At 38.4% G+C, this 16,013-nt stretch overlaps 1 protein-coding gene across 2 annotated transcripts in view; it reads left to right on the forward strand.

Annotated features, from left to right (window-relative positions):
* Positions 1-16,013, forward strand: part of LOC111148294 (mannosidase alpha class 2A member 1) — a 168,898-nt gene that overhangs the window by 121,301 nt on the left and 31,584 nt on the right. For both annotated transcript variants that reach the window (XM_022504781.1, XM_022504782.1), the window contains exons 15-16: positions 3,654-3,776; positions 7,071-7,185. In XM_022504781.1, coding sequence (XP_022360489.1) covers positions 3,654-3,776; positions 7,071-7,185 — 238 coding nt within the window. The remainder of the gene's footprint in view (positions 1-3,653; positions 3,777-7,070; positions 7,186-16,013) is intronic.

The following is a 16,013-nucleotide window of genomic DNA, read 5'->3' on the forward strand; positions in this document are numbered from 1 at the left end:
TGGGTCCTTTCTCTTTTCTTTTTGATAAGTCTGGCCAGGGGTTTATCAATCTTATTAATTCTTTCAAAGAACCAGCTCCTAGTTTCGTTGATTTGTTCTATTGTTTTTTTGGTTTCTATTTCATTGATTTCTGCTCTGATCTTTATGATTTCTCTTCTCCTGCTGGGTTTAGGGTTTCTTTCTTGTTCTTTCTCCAGCTCCTTTAGGTGTAGGGTTAGGTTGTGTACCTGAGACCTTTCTTGTTTCTTGAGAAAGGCTTGTACCGCTATATATTTTCCTCTCAGGACTGCCTTTGTCGTGTCCCACAGATTTTGAACCGTTGTGTTTTCATTATCATTTGTTTCCATGAATTTTTTCAATTCTTCTTTAATTTCCTGGTTGACCCATTCATTCTTCAGAAGGATGCTGTTTAGTCTCCATGTATTTGGGTTCTTTCCAAATTTCCTCTTGTGATTGAGGTCTAGCTTCAGAGCATTGTCGTCTGAAAATATGCAGGGAATGATCCCAATCTTTTGATACCGGTTGAGACCTGATTTAGGACCGAGGATGTGATCTATTCTGGAGAATGTTCCATGTGCACTAGAGAAGAATGTGTATTCTGTTGCTTTGGGATGAAATGTTCTGAATATATCTGTGATGTCCATCTGGTCCAGTGTGTCATTTAAGGCCTTGATTTCCTTGTTGATCTTTTGCTTGGATGATCTGTCCATTTCAGTGAGGGGAGTGTTAAAGTCCCCTACTATTATTGTATGATTGTCGATGTGTTTCTTTGATTTTGTTATTAATTGGTTTATATAGTTGGCTCCTCCCACATTAGGGGCATAGATATTAAAATCGTTAGATCTTCTTGTTGGACAGTTCCTTTGAGTATGATATAGTGTCCTTCCTTATCTCTTATTATAGTCTTTGGCTTAAAATCTAATTGATCTGATATAAGGATTGCCACTCCTGCTTTCTTCTGATGTCCATTAGCATGGTAAATTCTTTTCCACCCCCTCACTTTAAATCTGGAGGTGTCTTCAGGTTTAAGATGAATTTCTTGTAGGCAACATATAGATGGGTTTTGTTTTTTTATCCATTCTGATACCCTGTGTCTTTTGATTGGGGCATTTAGCCCATTAACTTTCAGGGTAAGTATTGAGAGATATGAATTTAGTGCCATTGTATTGCCTGTAAGGTGACTGTTATTGTATATTGTCTCTGTTTCTTTCTGATCTACTACTTTTAGGGTCTCTCTTTGCTTAGAGGACCCCTTTCAGTATTTCCTGTAGAGCTGGTTTGGTGTTTGCAAATTCTTTCAGTTTTTGTTTGTCCTGGAAGCTTTTAATCTCTCCTTCTATTTTCAATGATAGCCTAGCTGGATATAGTATTCTTGGCTGCATGTTTTTCTCGTTTAGTACTCTGAATATATCATGCCAGCTCTTTCTGGCCTGTGGATAAGTCTGCTGCCAATCTAATATTTTTACCATTGTACGTTACAGACTTCTTTTCCCGGGCTGCTTTCAGAATCTTCTCTTTGTCACTAAGACTTGTAAATTTTACTATTAGGTGACGGGGTGTGGACCTATTCTTATTGATTTTGAGGGGGGTTCTCTGAACCTCCTGGATTTTGATGCTTGTTCCCTTTGCCATATTGGGGAAATTCTCTACAATAATTCTCTCCAATATATCTTCTGCTCCCCTCTCAATTTCCTCTTCTTCTGGAATCCCAATTATTCTAATGTTGTTTCGTCTTATGGTGTCACTTATCTCTCGAATTCTGCCCTCGTGGTCCAGTAGCTGTTTGTCCCTCTTTTGCTCAGCTTCTTTATTCTCTGTCATTTGGTCTTGTATATCGCTAATTCTTTCTTCTGCCTCATTTATCCTAGCAGTGAGAGCCTCCATTTTTGATTGCACCTCACTAATAGCTTTTTTTTATTTCAACTTGGTTAGATTTTAGTTCTTTTATTTCTCCAGAAAGGGCTTTTATGTCTCCCGAGAGGGTTTCTCTAATATCTTCCATGCCTTTTTCGAGCCCGGCTAGAACCTTGAGAATCGTCATTCTGAACTCTAGATTTGACATATTACCAATGTCTGTATTGATTAGGTCCCTAGCCTTTGGTACTGCCTCTTGTTCTTTTTTTTTGTGGTGAATTTTTCCGCCTTTTCATTTTGTCCAGATAAGAGTATATGAAGGAGCAAGTAAAATACTAAAAGGTTGGCAACAACCCCAGGAAAATATGCTTTAGCCAAATCAGAAGAGATTCCCAAATCATGAGGGGGGGAGAAAGGGGATAAAAAGAGGTTCAGAAAGAAAAAAAAAAAGAAAGAAAGAAAGAAAGAAACAATTAAAAAAAGAAAACCAATAAAGAAAAAATATAAAATGGAAAAAAAAAATATATATATATATTAGATAAACTAGTTAAAAAACATTAAAAAAGAAAAGGGTAAAAGTTAAAAAAAAATTTACCAGAAGAAGAAAAAAAAAATTGAAAAAGAAAAAAAAATTAAATTAACTGCAAGGCTAAAGAATCATGGGGAGAAAGCCATGAGTTCCGTGATTTGTGTTCTCCTCCTCTGGAATTCCGCTGCTCTCCTTGGTATTGAAACTGTACTCCTTGCTAGGTGAACTTGGTCCTGGCTGGGCTTCTTGTTGATCTTCTTGGGGAGGGGCCTGTTGTAGTGATTCTCAAGTGTCTTTGTCCCAGGCGGAGTTGCACCGCCCTTACCAGGGGCCGGGCTGAGTAATCTGCTCAGGTTTGCTTTCGGGAGCTTTTGTTCTCTGAGCGCTTTCGTAGAGTTCCGGAGGGCGGGAATGAAAATGGCGGCCTCCCGGTCTCCGGCCCGAAGGATCCAAGAGCCCGGGGCCCCACTCCTCAGTGCGTCCTCAGAGAACAGCACCCAATTACTCCCGTCACCCTGGCCTCCGGCCGCGCTCCGAGCTAACCGACCCTGCGACCGGTTCAAGGGAACCCCGAGCTGTGAGCTCACTCCTCAGCTCTGTCTCTGTAGCCGGCTTCCCCGTTCTAATACCTGTAAGCTCTGCGACACTCAGACACCCCCGATCCTTTTATGACCCTGCGGGACCTGAGGCCACGCTGACCCCGCGTGGGCTTCACCCCGGTTTAGCCTCTGGAGCGATGTCCCTCAGCGGAACAGACTTTTAAAAGTCCTGATTTTGTGCTCCGTTGTTCCGCCGCTTGCCGGGAGCCGGCCCCTCCCGCCGCGGTCTATCTTCCCGTCGCTTTGGATTCACTTCTCTGCCAGTCCTACCTTTCAGAAAGTGGTTGATTTTCTGTTTCTAGAATTGCTGTTCTTCTTCTCTTCGATATCCCGTTGGATTTGTAGGTGTTTGCAATCTTTAGATAAGCTATCTAGCTGATCTCCCGCTACCCGAAGTAGTCTCAGCCTGCTACTTCTCTGCCATCTTGACTCCTCCCCCTGTGAGTTGCTTTTAAACATCGTTTTTGGGGCGCCTGGGTGGCTCAGAGGGTTAAGCCTCTGCCTTCGGCTCGGGTCATGATCTCAGGGTCCTGGGATCGAGCCCCGCATCAGGCTCTCTGCTCAGTGAGGAGCCTGCTTCCCCCTCTCTCTCTCTCTGCCTACTTGTAATCTTTCTGTCAAATAAATAAATAAAATCTTTAAAAAAAAATAAACATCGTTTTTATCCTTAGGAAATGATAAATAAAGAAGATGGTAAACGGCATGAAGTAAAAGTGCAATTTTCATGGTATGGAACCACCAGTAAAAAGGACAAAAGTGGTGCCTACCTCTTCTTACCTGATGGGGAAGCCAAGGTAAGTGCCATTGAGCTGAGCTGTGATTAAGGATTTATTGAAAGAGTAATGAAGAAAAAGATAACTTCACCTCATTATTCGGTCATCTGTTAGGTATAGATGAGTTGGTTCCACTATTATATTTCCTTACTGGCACTTGGCAATTGGTAGTCTTAAGTGTTAGGTAAAAAGAATAATTTTTCAGGGATGGAATTCAATAAGATGATACAATGAACAATGGATCTCCATGGAAAGAAGCCAGATTTGATGGAGTTCAGGTGCTGTCGTGGTGTTCTATACATATGTGGCATGGCATATAGACAGACACAAGTTATCTAGCCAGAGGGGAAAAATAAATTGCCCAGTTTTTCTACTTAACTTTCAACACTTAAAAAACAAAAAAAATTTTTCACTCCTTTTGACCGTAAAGGTGTAATATATGCAAATTTTGGTACATTTTTGAAAATGCAGAAGACTGAAGAAAACAATAAAATTTACTAGCTATTCCAAAGGCTGTGTAAACTACTGCCAACGTTTTGATATATTTTTTGTTGTCTTACTATGCGTATCCCTTTCTCCCCCATTTTCAAGTTTTGTCTTCTTACATTTACATATTTTTTCATTGTGACAGTGCTCACAATCAGATGGTATGTTCTTTGAAAACACAATTTTAATATATACTGTTGTGATTAAAGATCCAATGTCTAATATGGTGACTATAGTTGATAACACTGTATTAATGGATATGAGGAAGGAGTAGAACTTAAATGTTCTCACACACACACAAATGTATATATATGTGAAAAAAAAAAGAATTTCCTATTGTTGCATATGTAGATTTTCTCCCAATACTTCACTACTGTGTAGCATTGTGATAAGCTTTCTTTGTACCATCCTTTTTATGCGGTGATGATTATTTCCTGAGAATAACTTTCTAGAGGAGTCATTTTGTGTCAGTGGATGAGGCCATTAAGACTTGATTCACGCTATTTCTCTGTCCTCTAAAGTTACTGCATAAATATTCACTCCCACCAGCGTTTTTGAGAGTAGCTCTCTAATACACCACTCCAAGCACTGATAATCAGCCATATCAAAAGCTTTTCCTATAATAACGGGTGAAAAATATTTTATTGTTAAGATTTTGTGATTATTAGGGAAGCTAAACTTCATACATTTCTCTCTCCTATATCTTTTGTGAGTTTTCTGTATAAGTTCTTTGACCATTTTTCTACTGGTATGACTTACAGATCTATAAGCATTCTTTATATATGGTAAAAATTAATCCTTTTTCCTATTTATAGCAAAATGTTCCATCAGTGTGTCATTTAATTATTTTATGTTGTTACGGTATTTTTTAAATTTTTGTGTAGTCCATTCTGTATTTTTTTCTTTAGAACATCTCCTTTGCTCTTCTGCTTATATAGGTTTTCTCTATTTCAAGATAAGTTTAAATTTTTTCCCTATTTTGATGTCTAGAGACCTGTCTCCTGCAAAAGTTACTTTTGTTCTACAATTTAGAAAAGCTTGCTAACCAAAATCAAATAATAGATTTTAAAGAATAACATTGACCACCCTAAGGAATCTAGTGTTTTGTTCTTTTGATTTTTTAAAATCAGGTAGAAATTAAAGGTAAACTACAGAATGAGTAGTCATTCCAGAAAGGGCAGTGGATCCTAAGTATAAGCTGTATTAGTCTGTTTTCACTTGGACAGGAATTTAGGTGGTTTTTTTTAATGTGTGTTTTTGTTTTTTAACATTTATATTTATTTATTTGAGTAGGAGAGCCAGAGAGAGGGCACAAGCGAGGGGAGCAACAGAGGGAGAGGGAGAAGCAGACTCCCTGCAGAGCAGGGAGCCCAATGCAAGGCTGGATCCCAGAACCCTCGGATTATGACCTGAGTGGAGGGCAGATACTCAACCAACTGAGTCACCCAGGTGTCCCAGGAATTTGGTTTTGATTGACTGTTTTTTTTTTTGTTGTTGTTTATTTGACAGGCAGAGAGGCAGGCAGAGAGAGAGAGGGGAGGAAGCAGGCTCCCCACTGAGCAGAGAGCCTGACGAGGGGCTCGATCCCAGGACTCTGGGATCACAACCCGAGCCAAAGGCAGAGGCTTTAACCCACTGAGCCACCCAGGCGCCCCATTGATTGCTCTAATACTAAAGGAAAAATGAAAAGTAACTGTACTTATAGAATATTATTCATGGACAGTTGTGACTAATTTATTTAAAATTATTCTATCTTTAAATAGCTCTACTATTAAATAAAAAGACCAAGAGAATTATCATGTGTTTACAAAGAGAAAATAAAAGACTCTCAGGGAGGCAGCTGGGTGCATCAGAAGTAGATAAGAGCCCAGAAATAAATGCCCATGCCAGCTCTCGTCTTCTTCCCTTACTTTTTAGCTATATGGTAAAATTAGGTCTAAGAACTTTGTAAACTCCTAACACTTTATTTTAATTTCGGAATATTTTTTCTAGAACTAGAGAGGTACATTTGGAAGAAAACTGCACAGTCTGAAAATCTGACGCTGCTTAAGTAGAGTCTTACTTACTTACTCGACATGCCATTGTTGAGCCTTTCCAGCCTGTAATGCTTAAGAAAATATAATTCCTTGTAGAAAAAAAAAGAAAAGAAAATATAATTCTTCATAAATGCTTTCTATTTGTTTCTGTGTTGCAGGAGTTATGTTCTGTTCCTGTTTTTTCTTGACACTAGGTTCGAAACGATGCAACCTAAACCAATGGTTGCCATAGTTTTTTCAAGTTTGTAAATTTGCTTTATATTCAGCTATTTCTTTCTAGTAAAAGGGCAGTGTGTTTTATAGAGTAGTAAACCTAACTGTGATTAAACGGTGTCTCTGAATCCTGCTTTCTCTTTGCTTAGATGACTCCCTGTGGTCATCCTTGCCACCTGCCCCGACCCCTGAACATTAGGGGGCCATGGTTATAATAAATGTTTGCCTGGGAAAATGTCACTGCTGTAGAATGAATGATATTTCTAATAAATAACGTATGGACTATATAGAAGGGTTTTAATTAGAAATTTTTATAGCTGGGAGGAATGTTTGTAGATCATCTAGGCCAGTCACATTGTAAACATTTTTATTTTCTATTTTCAGCACTTTCTGTCTAATGGAAAACCTTATATTCCATTTTTATAGCATGTGCATATTCTGATACATTGTAAGGTTTGGTTTTCACTTGAAATCGCAAATATCAGGCGTTACGTATTTGCCATTTTGGAAATGGTAAAAAACATCTCTTGGAAAAGTTAAAAGCTAAAATTTTTTCTTAAAAATGTCATTTCCTCCTCAGCCTTATGTTTACACAGCACTGCCCTTTGTCAGAGTGCAACATGGAAGGTTTTACTCAGACGTGACTTGCTTTTTGGAACATGTTACCCATAGAGTTCGACTGTACAACATACAGGGTAAGAAAACAGAGAAGCATAGTTGTGAAACGTGTATACTAGTTCTGGAATTTGTGTGTGTGTCATTTTTAGTAAATTAGCCATTGGTTTTTGAACATGGTATATATGGTAGTCTTTTCTTAACTTGCTATCATACTCACTGTGTGGTTCAAAAATATACTTAACCTTTTGATAATCAGAAATGGTCAGACATTTAACTCTACATATACAGGTTCTTTCCTTATGCGTATCACCCGTATCTATCATAATATCTGTCTTGGTCATGAGTTCATTCTCTATCATAATATCTGTCTTGGTCATGAGTTCCAACCTGTGTCAGTTGGAAGCTTTATTTCTAAGATCTAAAAAGAGGGGTTTTTTTGTTTTGTTTTGCTTTTAATTTTACCAAATGGGAATTCTGTCAAGTATGGCTTTCAGTTAGTGGATCACTGACCACCTTGGGGACATACACACACACGCGCGCTACCCCTCCACCCCATGTACAGCCTGCCTTAAATATGGAATATATCACAGTAGCAGGTGTTATTGGAACTTAACTTCCTTTTAAGAAAAACATTAGTTACTAGTTCTTTTTGTTTACAACTCTTTACCTGGGAGAGTATAAAGTCAGCGATTGTTTGTTGCTTTCTGGGTGGGACCGAGCAGAGCAGGGCCGTATCAACCAAGTGATAGTAAATAGGCTTTTAATCCTCTTAGGGACTTAACCACAGGCAGTGGCTCTTGTCCTTCCTTCAGATTTGGGCAGAGCCGTGGTTCCCAGATACCCTCAGAGTTGCACATTTATTTTGGTTGGTGTTGAATTCACTGTTTTTAGAATGGAGTACTTTTCCAACCACAAGCCTAATCCTAGTAAGCGGACCACTTACCATTGTCTCAACTCTCTTAGAAAAGGACCTCATAAAAATGCCACGTTCGATTTTTCTTTGCTGTTAGCTAGGCTGCAAAAATTAGAAAAGGAAATATTGTTTCCCTGAATCTTTATACCAGTAGATAATAAAGTGTTTGAAAACTAATGATAAAATACATGCTCAGATGCTCTTTGCTTTTTGGGTTTTGTGGGGAAGCAAAGGGTACTGCGCTCAGGGAATGTTCACTTTCCTACCTGCAAGGAAGACTGTGCTTCTGAAATAAGCTTTTATTGAGTTTTCTAAAATCTCTAGAAAGTCAGAAATAATATTTTTGACTATCCCTTTCTACTCTTGCATAAGCCATTGTTCAGCGTCTCTGAGAGCTCTAAACTACACCTTCAGCTATGGCCAAAGGTTTCAAGTTTTGTGGATAGAAAGTAGCATCGTCACACAGCAGATGTGCTTATCTGCTTTTAGATTTGCTTAAAACTGTTACTTGTAATGGAATGTTTCTTCCTTGAGTACAATGGGGCACCTACTTTGGCCCAGACCTGTGTCATCAAGCATGGTTTACCGTCGTTTTTCATCAGGTATACTCAGGGGATAGGCTGTGTCGCAGAGTTAACGCTGAAGCAACTCGCCGGAGAATTCCAACTTCTCAGTCAAGTCTGTTCGCTTAATTGCTTTTGCTTTTGTTTAAATGAGTCTGTCCACCATCACGGCAGCCTCAGAGTTTTCTCAGGTTGTCCAGGGGATCTGGAGCTCATCACAGAGACGGTTTCTGTAAATTAGAGGACCTTCTGCTACTGCTGTGACTATAAGCTTAGTTTGCTGTCATATCCCAGTGGTTGATTTGGAAATTAATAGACTCTGGCTGACTTGCCTCATCCCAGAAAACACATACTTACCAGACCCTAAATGCCTTTATTTTTCTCCTCTCTCCTTCTCCCCTACTGAGTAGTCCCAAAATGCCCAGTGGCTGACTAGTAGCCCCTTAGCGTAATCAGGAACCACCAAGATTTAACTGACTCCTAGCCCTCCAAGGTGCCCATGCCCATGCCGGTGGATTAGTGAGTTAAGAAACAGAAGTTGTTCACAACTGGGGTGCTTAGAGTATTAGCATAACAAAAGTAATAATAATAAAGTAAGAGTACAAACCCCAGATTGCCTCTAGATGTCACAGTGGGTAGAATAAACAGGGTGAAGCATTTGTATTAGATTTTTGTAGTTTGAAAGCAGAAAGCTTCAGAAGTTGGTGGGAAACGACGTATAATGTGAAGTTAACCTAGAGTGCTTCTCCAGATGAGTTTTACTGTTCTTGCCTGGATTGAACCTGAAACCAGCGTATATAACTATTCAAAGTGACATAGCAATTTTTCTTTTTGCACTCTCAAGCCCAGAGCGTTTATATTTTTTGGTGTTTGGTGTTGTTTTTTGTTTTTTTTTTTTTTCCCCAACATGAAAGCTCTCAGTAGGAGATGGGAGATACCAGTTCACCTGAAAGGCTTTCATCCAGACTATACATCCTTCTGTGTTTGTATCTGAACCCCTTTCAATAGGTCTCCCTCTTGGGAAAAATAAGGCCTGTTGCGGAGAGAGAGCCTTTTTCTCAGTGGCCTTCCTGACCTCCCTCCATCTGTCATTTTCTTTCACACACCGTTGCATGAAGGCTCAGGTTGTCTGGATCCTGGCTCATTGGGGTTTTAATTCACTGATCGAAACCTAAGGAAGAGATGTGAGGTCTTCAGGGTGTTTGGATGTCGACAAGTTCAAAGTGCTTGAACGGGGTCTGTTTATGCCGCACCAAAGCAGCCGCACTTGCCATACTTGAAAGCTCTTCGATGTTTTAAACTTGGGCCTCATGTAAACCAGGCATCTGGGTGATTGATCAAAATCCATGAACAGGATGTAGCTTTCCCTCTTAGGTGTTAAAGAAAACATCAGCCAACTTACATGCTTTTGTAGATCGGCTTGTATTTAATATTTCTTAAAAGAACACAAATACCTACTTTTGAATTTAATTTACTAAACTGTCTTTGGATGTATGCTAATTTTGCCCCCTTTAAGCTGACCAGATGCAGTTACTGGATGAGTATTAAAGAATAGAGCATGTTTGTTGTTAGTACCAAATTTATGAGCCAGAAAAAATTGGGGCTTGGGGGAGAGAAACTATTAATATTTTATGATTAGATACTATCATTGTATTAGGTTACTAAACCATTAATTAAACAAAAGATTTTATTACCTCTCATCAACAAGGATAAAGAAACAGGAAGATTTGTGATATTATGGATTATTTGTCTTTACTGAGAGTCTATCTTAAGTGTTTCAAAATCAGTTCAATTGAAATACTCTTTTAAAAAAACTAAAGTAATGTGAACCTGATAAAGTATCCTTAAATTCCTCAATCTCTGTTTTAGTTACTCTTTGACCATTTTCTCCCCAAAGTAACCTTTGGCCCAAATTAAGCTTTGAGAGAAAACAAAATCAAGAACAGAACTCAAATAGCATTTCCCAGATTATAAAAACTGTGTGGTCATCATGGATTTTGCAACAAACTGAGTTGGGAGGTATGGGTTCAACCAACTTTGTTTTTTTTTTCCCCTCCTTGGTGTTTTATATTTAAGTTTCAGTGTCTTATTTGCATTCTCTCCAGGTTCTGAAAATGGTAGGAGTTGCTGTTTAGAGCCCTCTCTTAACATCATTTAAGCTATTAAAAAACACTCTGTGTTTCTTTTGATTATTGTTCAGACATTGCATTCAAAGGTTTCTAGAAATATTAAATTAGAGGAAATCTTGTGCTCACTAGCTTTAAAAGCTCTACAAGATCAGAGGGATTTGAGAGATTTCTAATGCAACACAATGTTTTGCCTTCCATCAGGTTAAATAAGAAATCCATTTTGTAGCACCCATAATTTAATGAAATGCCCTTTTGGAACTATTTTTTTTTTTTCAAAGATTATATTTCATTTATAGAAAATAACATTTTTCTGGAGGAAATGGTGGGAGAAGTGAAAATTAGTTTTCTCGTACTATAATCATCTTTTTTTTTTAATATTTTATTTATTTGACAGAGAGGGAGAGATCACAAGTAGGTGGAGAGGCAGGCAGAGAGAGAGAGAGAGAGGAGGAAGCACGCTCCCCACTGAGCAGAGAGCCCGATACGGGGCTCGATCCCAGGACCCTGGGATCATGACCTGAGCCGAAGGCAGAGGCTTTAACCCACTGAGCCACCCAGGTGCCCCCTATAATCATCTTTTATTAAGTTGAAGCTTTACATGTTACTAAGGCTGCTTTGGCTACGTTAGCTTTTTTTGTTAATTTTGGTTTGGAAGATAGAATGTGATATAGGCAGAAGCCCATGTATCCCCTTATGTTATATTTGTTTCTGTGCCATCAAGTAAGTGCATAACTTGCAGTGACATCATGATCAGTAGGTGACATTTCCTAGCTGTGGCTTCATTTGTCTTTGGAGTGGTAATTATTAGACTTTGGTGCCCTAGTTTTCTGACATCAGCAGCTACTTTGAAGAATTAGGTTGCTAGGGGTTACCAATGTGTCATGTACATTTTCACCAGCACAAGGTTCAGGTTCCAGATCAGTTATAATACATACCTTCAAGCTTCTTTCCCCCGGGACCACGTTCTCCTAGGCAGGTGTTTGTGAGTGAATGAGTACGTGTGTAAACCATGTTTCAGCCCTTAGGAGAAATACCTAAATGCAATACTTTGGCCTATTTTCTGCCGACATATTATGAAAGTACTAAATGTAATGGATCTTGCTAAAAGAAAGCAAATAGCCTGGAGGTAAAATGTAATGAACTGCCATCAAAAAGTATGGAAGAAAAGACTTTCCTTTGACGGCTATGACTGAATAATTTCCTTGAGTGGGCACAGTTAGCATTCAAAAAGAGGTCGCTTAGTTTTTCTCTGTTTTGAATATGTAATATGATTGGATTCATAACATGACCCTTGACTTTTAGAGAGTCAAAATGAACTTCATCTGGTTAAATACATAAGAGAATTACATTGGGAATTATAGATTTGAATGCTTAGTTGCACCTTGAAGCCAACCAGAGTGACCTTGAGTTTGTCCTTAAATTTCTTATGGGCTCAGTTTCTTAAATGGTAGAAAGACTAGATGGCCAATTAGGTGTAACCATTAAGGAGTCTTCACAAAACTTAGTATCACATAAAGTCTCTGTTGTGCTTAACTCCTTGCTCCTAAATTCCATCTTCTAAGGATGCTTGAATCTGGGCCTTCCATCCCTAGAGTCCTCCTGCTTGTAAACAAGGTCTCAGAGCTTCACTAAAGTTGTTTTTATTTCCATAAAAAGATTCATGAGGATATTAAAATGGTTTGCAATCAATCTCTCACCCCCCCCCCCACCAGGACTGTATTCCATATTTAGTTTAAGAGTAAAAGCATTAAGTAAGTTATGGCTAGGCAGACTTAGGTAATTAAAACATTTTTGGAATACCATAATATGTAATTGACTGCTAAGGATTTTTTTCCCTTTTAATTGGAACTTTTAAAAATTGAATAAGGAGCTATGCGTCGAATCTGATTATTCCCAACAGGCATGAAAGGGAAGGTTATTTTGAGGGACTATAAGCACATGCTGGTTACACAAATTCAGAGCTCAGAGGTTATCTTGGGGGCTCTTTGACATCAGCTGCTATCTTGAAGGCATAGCTTCCTAGCAGGGAAACATCATCCCCCACAAATAAGTGTTGTAGTAAACTCAGATGAAGGGCGTAGGGATGGGAAATAGAGGGGAAGTATGATGGTTAAGAGCTCAGACTCCAGAGTCAACGCACCTGCATGTCATTTCCAGCTCCTGTCCTAGCTCCGCTGCTTACCATCTAGCTGCTTGATCTTGCACAAGTTATTACCTCTCTGTCCTTGGTTTTGTCATCCTGAAAAAGGTGACAATAAAAGAGTCTACCTCATGGAAGTGTTGTAGGATTAACTGAATTAACGTACATAAAGCCTGGCACATATTACGTGTTGTTTCTCCTTAAGAGGATGTGTAGGCTTTAGGCACCTGGGTGGCTCTGTCTGTTAGGCGTCTGACTCTTGATTTCAGCTCAGGTCTGGATCTTAGGGCTTGTGAGTTCAAGCCCCACACTGGGTGGGGAGTCTACTTAAAAAAAAACAAAAAAAAAGAGGATGTGGGCCAGATGAATTAGACATAAGTGTTAGAAAAGAGAGTAGCCATTGAGGTTTGGGAGTGTTGGGGAAGATTTGATAAAGGAAGTGGGCTATTGAGATGCTGTGTCTTAGAGAAATGTCATTTATATAGGCAGAAAGGAGGGAAAGAACATTACAAAGCGTGAAGTGGGTTTTTTTTTTTAATCAAACTTCTTTGTTCCTATAAGGATTTGGAAAACTATTACATATATTTAAGTTGACATCTAGTTTTTATACATTTAAAAAATTGCAAAAGATGTTTTTTTCTGGAGTATAATAAATACTGACATTTTAAAATAAGCATATCCAGTGAGTAGCAATTTGATTTTGAAATCATGCATTTTTAAAAAGGCCTGAATAAGACCTTTAACAGTCAAATTTCACATCTTTATTTTCTCCTTGAACTCATATTTCCATTCTGCTTCCCACAGAGTTTTATCTTAATATACTATTTTTATGCTTGAGGATATTGATCAACCTTTCATTATTCTTATGGAACATATATGTATGTGTGTATTAATTTAAGTTCAAAAATTCTGTCATCCTAAGTAAGTTAAATTTTTTCTGGATTGAGTTATAAAAATTATTAATAGTATGCAATTGATCAAAATAATCCCAGTGTATTACCATTTTGGTCATTTATTTCATGAGCTTGAATGAAAACCTTTCTCTCAGTGGATGAATCATATGTACCTTTTATATTCCACATATGTTCATATCCATTGGTGAATTATACTTAATGCTAGAGTGAGATGGGTTTCAGCATCGATTTTCTTCTTAATTTTTGTTTTTATAAAGGTAAGGCAAAAAAAAATGTTACCATAAATAAGTAGGTGGGAATGGAAGGAGTTCTATTATAAGAATGTCATTCAGGGACGCCTGGGTGGCTCAGTTGGTTAAGCCACTAACTTCAGCTCGGGTCATGGTCCCAGGGTCCTGGGATCTAGTCCTGCATCGGGCTCCTTGCTCGGCAGGGAGCCTGCTTCTCTCGTTGCCTCTGCCTGCCTCCCTGCCTGTTTGTGTGTACTCTCTCTCTGGCAAATAAATAAAATCTCTTAAAAAAAATGTCATTCAGTCCCTTGAACTCCTTGTGAGTTATATTCCATAAATCACAGAATTGTCTATTGTCAAACATGAATTTCAGTCAGTTATTTTTAATGCTTTACTGCCTGACAAATTGATTAGATACACCTTCAATTTTGTTGAAAGCAAACAAAAGAAAATCACATGTTTTGGAAAAATATTTGTTACCCCGCCATTAAAATTCAGTCAAACACCAGTACTGCAAATTGTCTCTGTTTAGCATCCACTGAGTTAGGATGAATGAGAGGTATCCTACTGCTTCTTTTTTTGGTAAGTTGAGAGAAGTAATGGTAAAAGTGTGGTTTTAAAAAAAAAAAAAAAAGAAAGAAAAAACAAGGAAGAACTGCTTGCCTCCATGGCAAGATCAACTTGAGAAGTAAGAGTACACAGAATCCAGGCTTCCTGCATGAAGCTACCTTGGAAAGGAACGTGTTCAGGAGAGCAGGAAGTAGGCAAGTTCAGAGTGACTGTCAGTCTGAAGGGTATGCAAACAGACCATTGTGATTATTCCATATTCTTCCCTCACTTGTCCTGGACCAGCCCCAGCTTGGAAGGGAACAGAAGGGAACAGAAAAGCTTCAGTGTTGTGAGCTGTTTTATTCTCTTCCCATGGAAATGCTTTCGTTAGACCTTGTCTATTGGAATACTATGCAGCCTTCAAAAAAAACCCAAATCTTGCCATTTGCAATGGCATGGATGGAATTAGAGGGTATTATGCTAAGTGAAACAAGTCAATCAGAGAAAGACAATTATCATATGATCTCTCTGATATGAGGAATTTGAGAGGCAGGGCGGGGGTTCATGGGATGTAGGGAGGGAAGAAATGAAACAAGGTGGGACCACAGAGGGAGACAAACCATAAGAGAATCTTAATCTCAGGAAACAAACTGAGGGTTGCTGAGGGTTGGGAGAGTAGGGATAGGATAGCTGGGTGATGGACACTGGGGAGGGTATTTGCTATGGTGAGTGCTGTGAATTGTGTAAGCCTGATGATTCACAGACCCGTACCCCTGAAACAAATAAATACATTATATTTTAATTTAAAAAAAGTTACTGATGTAGATGTTGTATTCCCATGAAGACAGAGCTTCCAAAATACCTGTTGTTTCTTAAAATCAATACTTAATAGGACCAAAAAAAAAGATAGCTTCCAGAGTTATTGTGTATTTTTTTTTCTATTATTAGGTCTTCAAGTATATTGTGGTTAATTGGTATCATCTTTAATCAAAATTTGCAATCCATGGAATCAAATGCTCTAACTTTCCTATTATGCGTGTACTTTTGTGTCATTGTAAGAATTACCAAAATGAAAAGCCTAAAATTTTGTACACTAGTGCCTCGCTCGTAATAAGTTCATCCCTAAGTCATAGTAGTTATTTATCTAGTGCCTTAGAAATGAAACAAAGTGGTACATCATCATTTTCTTAAATTCAAGACTTGGAATGAAATTTACTCAAATTTATATTCATGAAAGCAGATGTTAAAATTTTCACTTGTGGAAAAATAATCAATGTGAACATTTACAGACCTGGAAATCAGCAAGTACCTCAGAGGATAAATTAGATCTTACAATGGATAGGCAAGTTGAGTAAGTCAACATGGAGAAAAAGGTCATCCAAATGTGGGAGTTATTACCATTTTTATTCTTGGTACTTTCAGATGTGAGTACAGTTTTTAAAAATGATAATATTTGGGGCGCCTGGG

Source organism: Enhydra lutris, unplaced genomic scaffold, assembly GCF_002288905.1.
Source record: "Enhydra lutris kenyoni isolate GAN:26980312 unplaced genomic scaffold, ASM228890v2 scaffoldscaffold19, whole genome shotgun sequence".
In the NCBI taxonomy this organism is placed as follows: domain Eukaryota; kingdom Metazoa; phylum Chordata; class Mammalia; order Carnivora; family Mustelidae; genus Enhydra; species Enhydra lutris.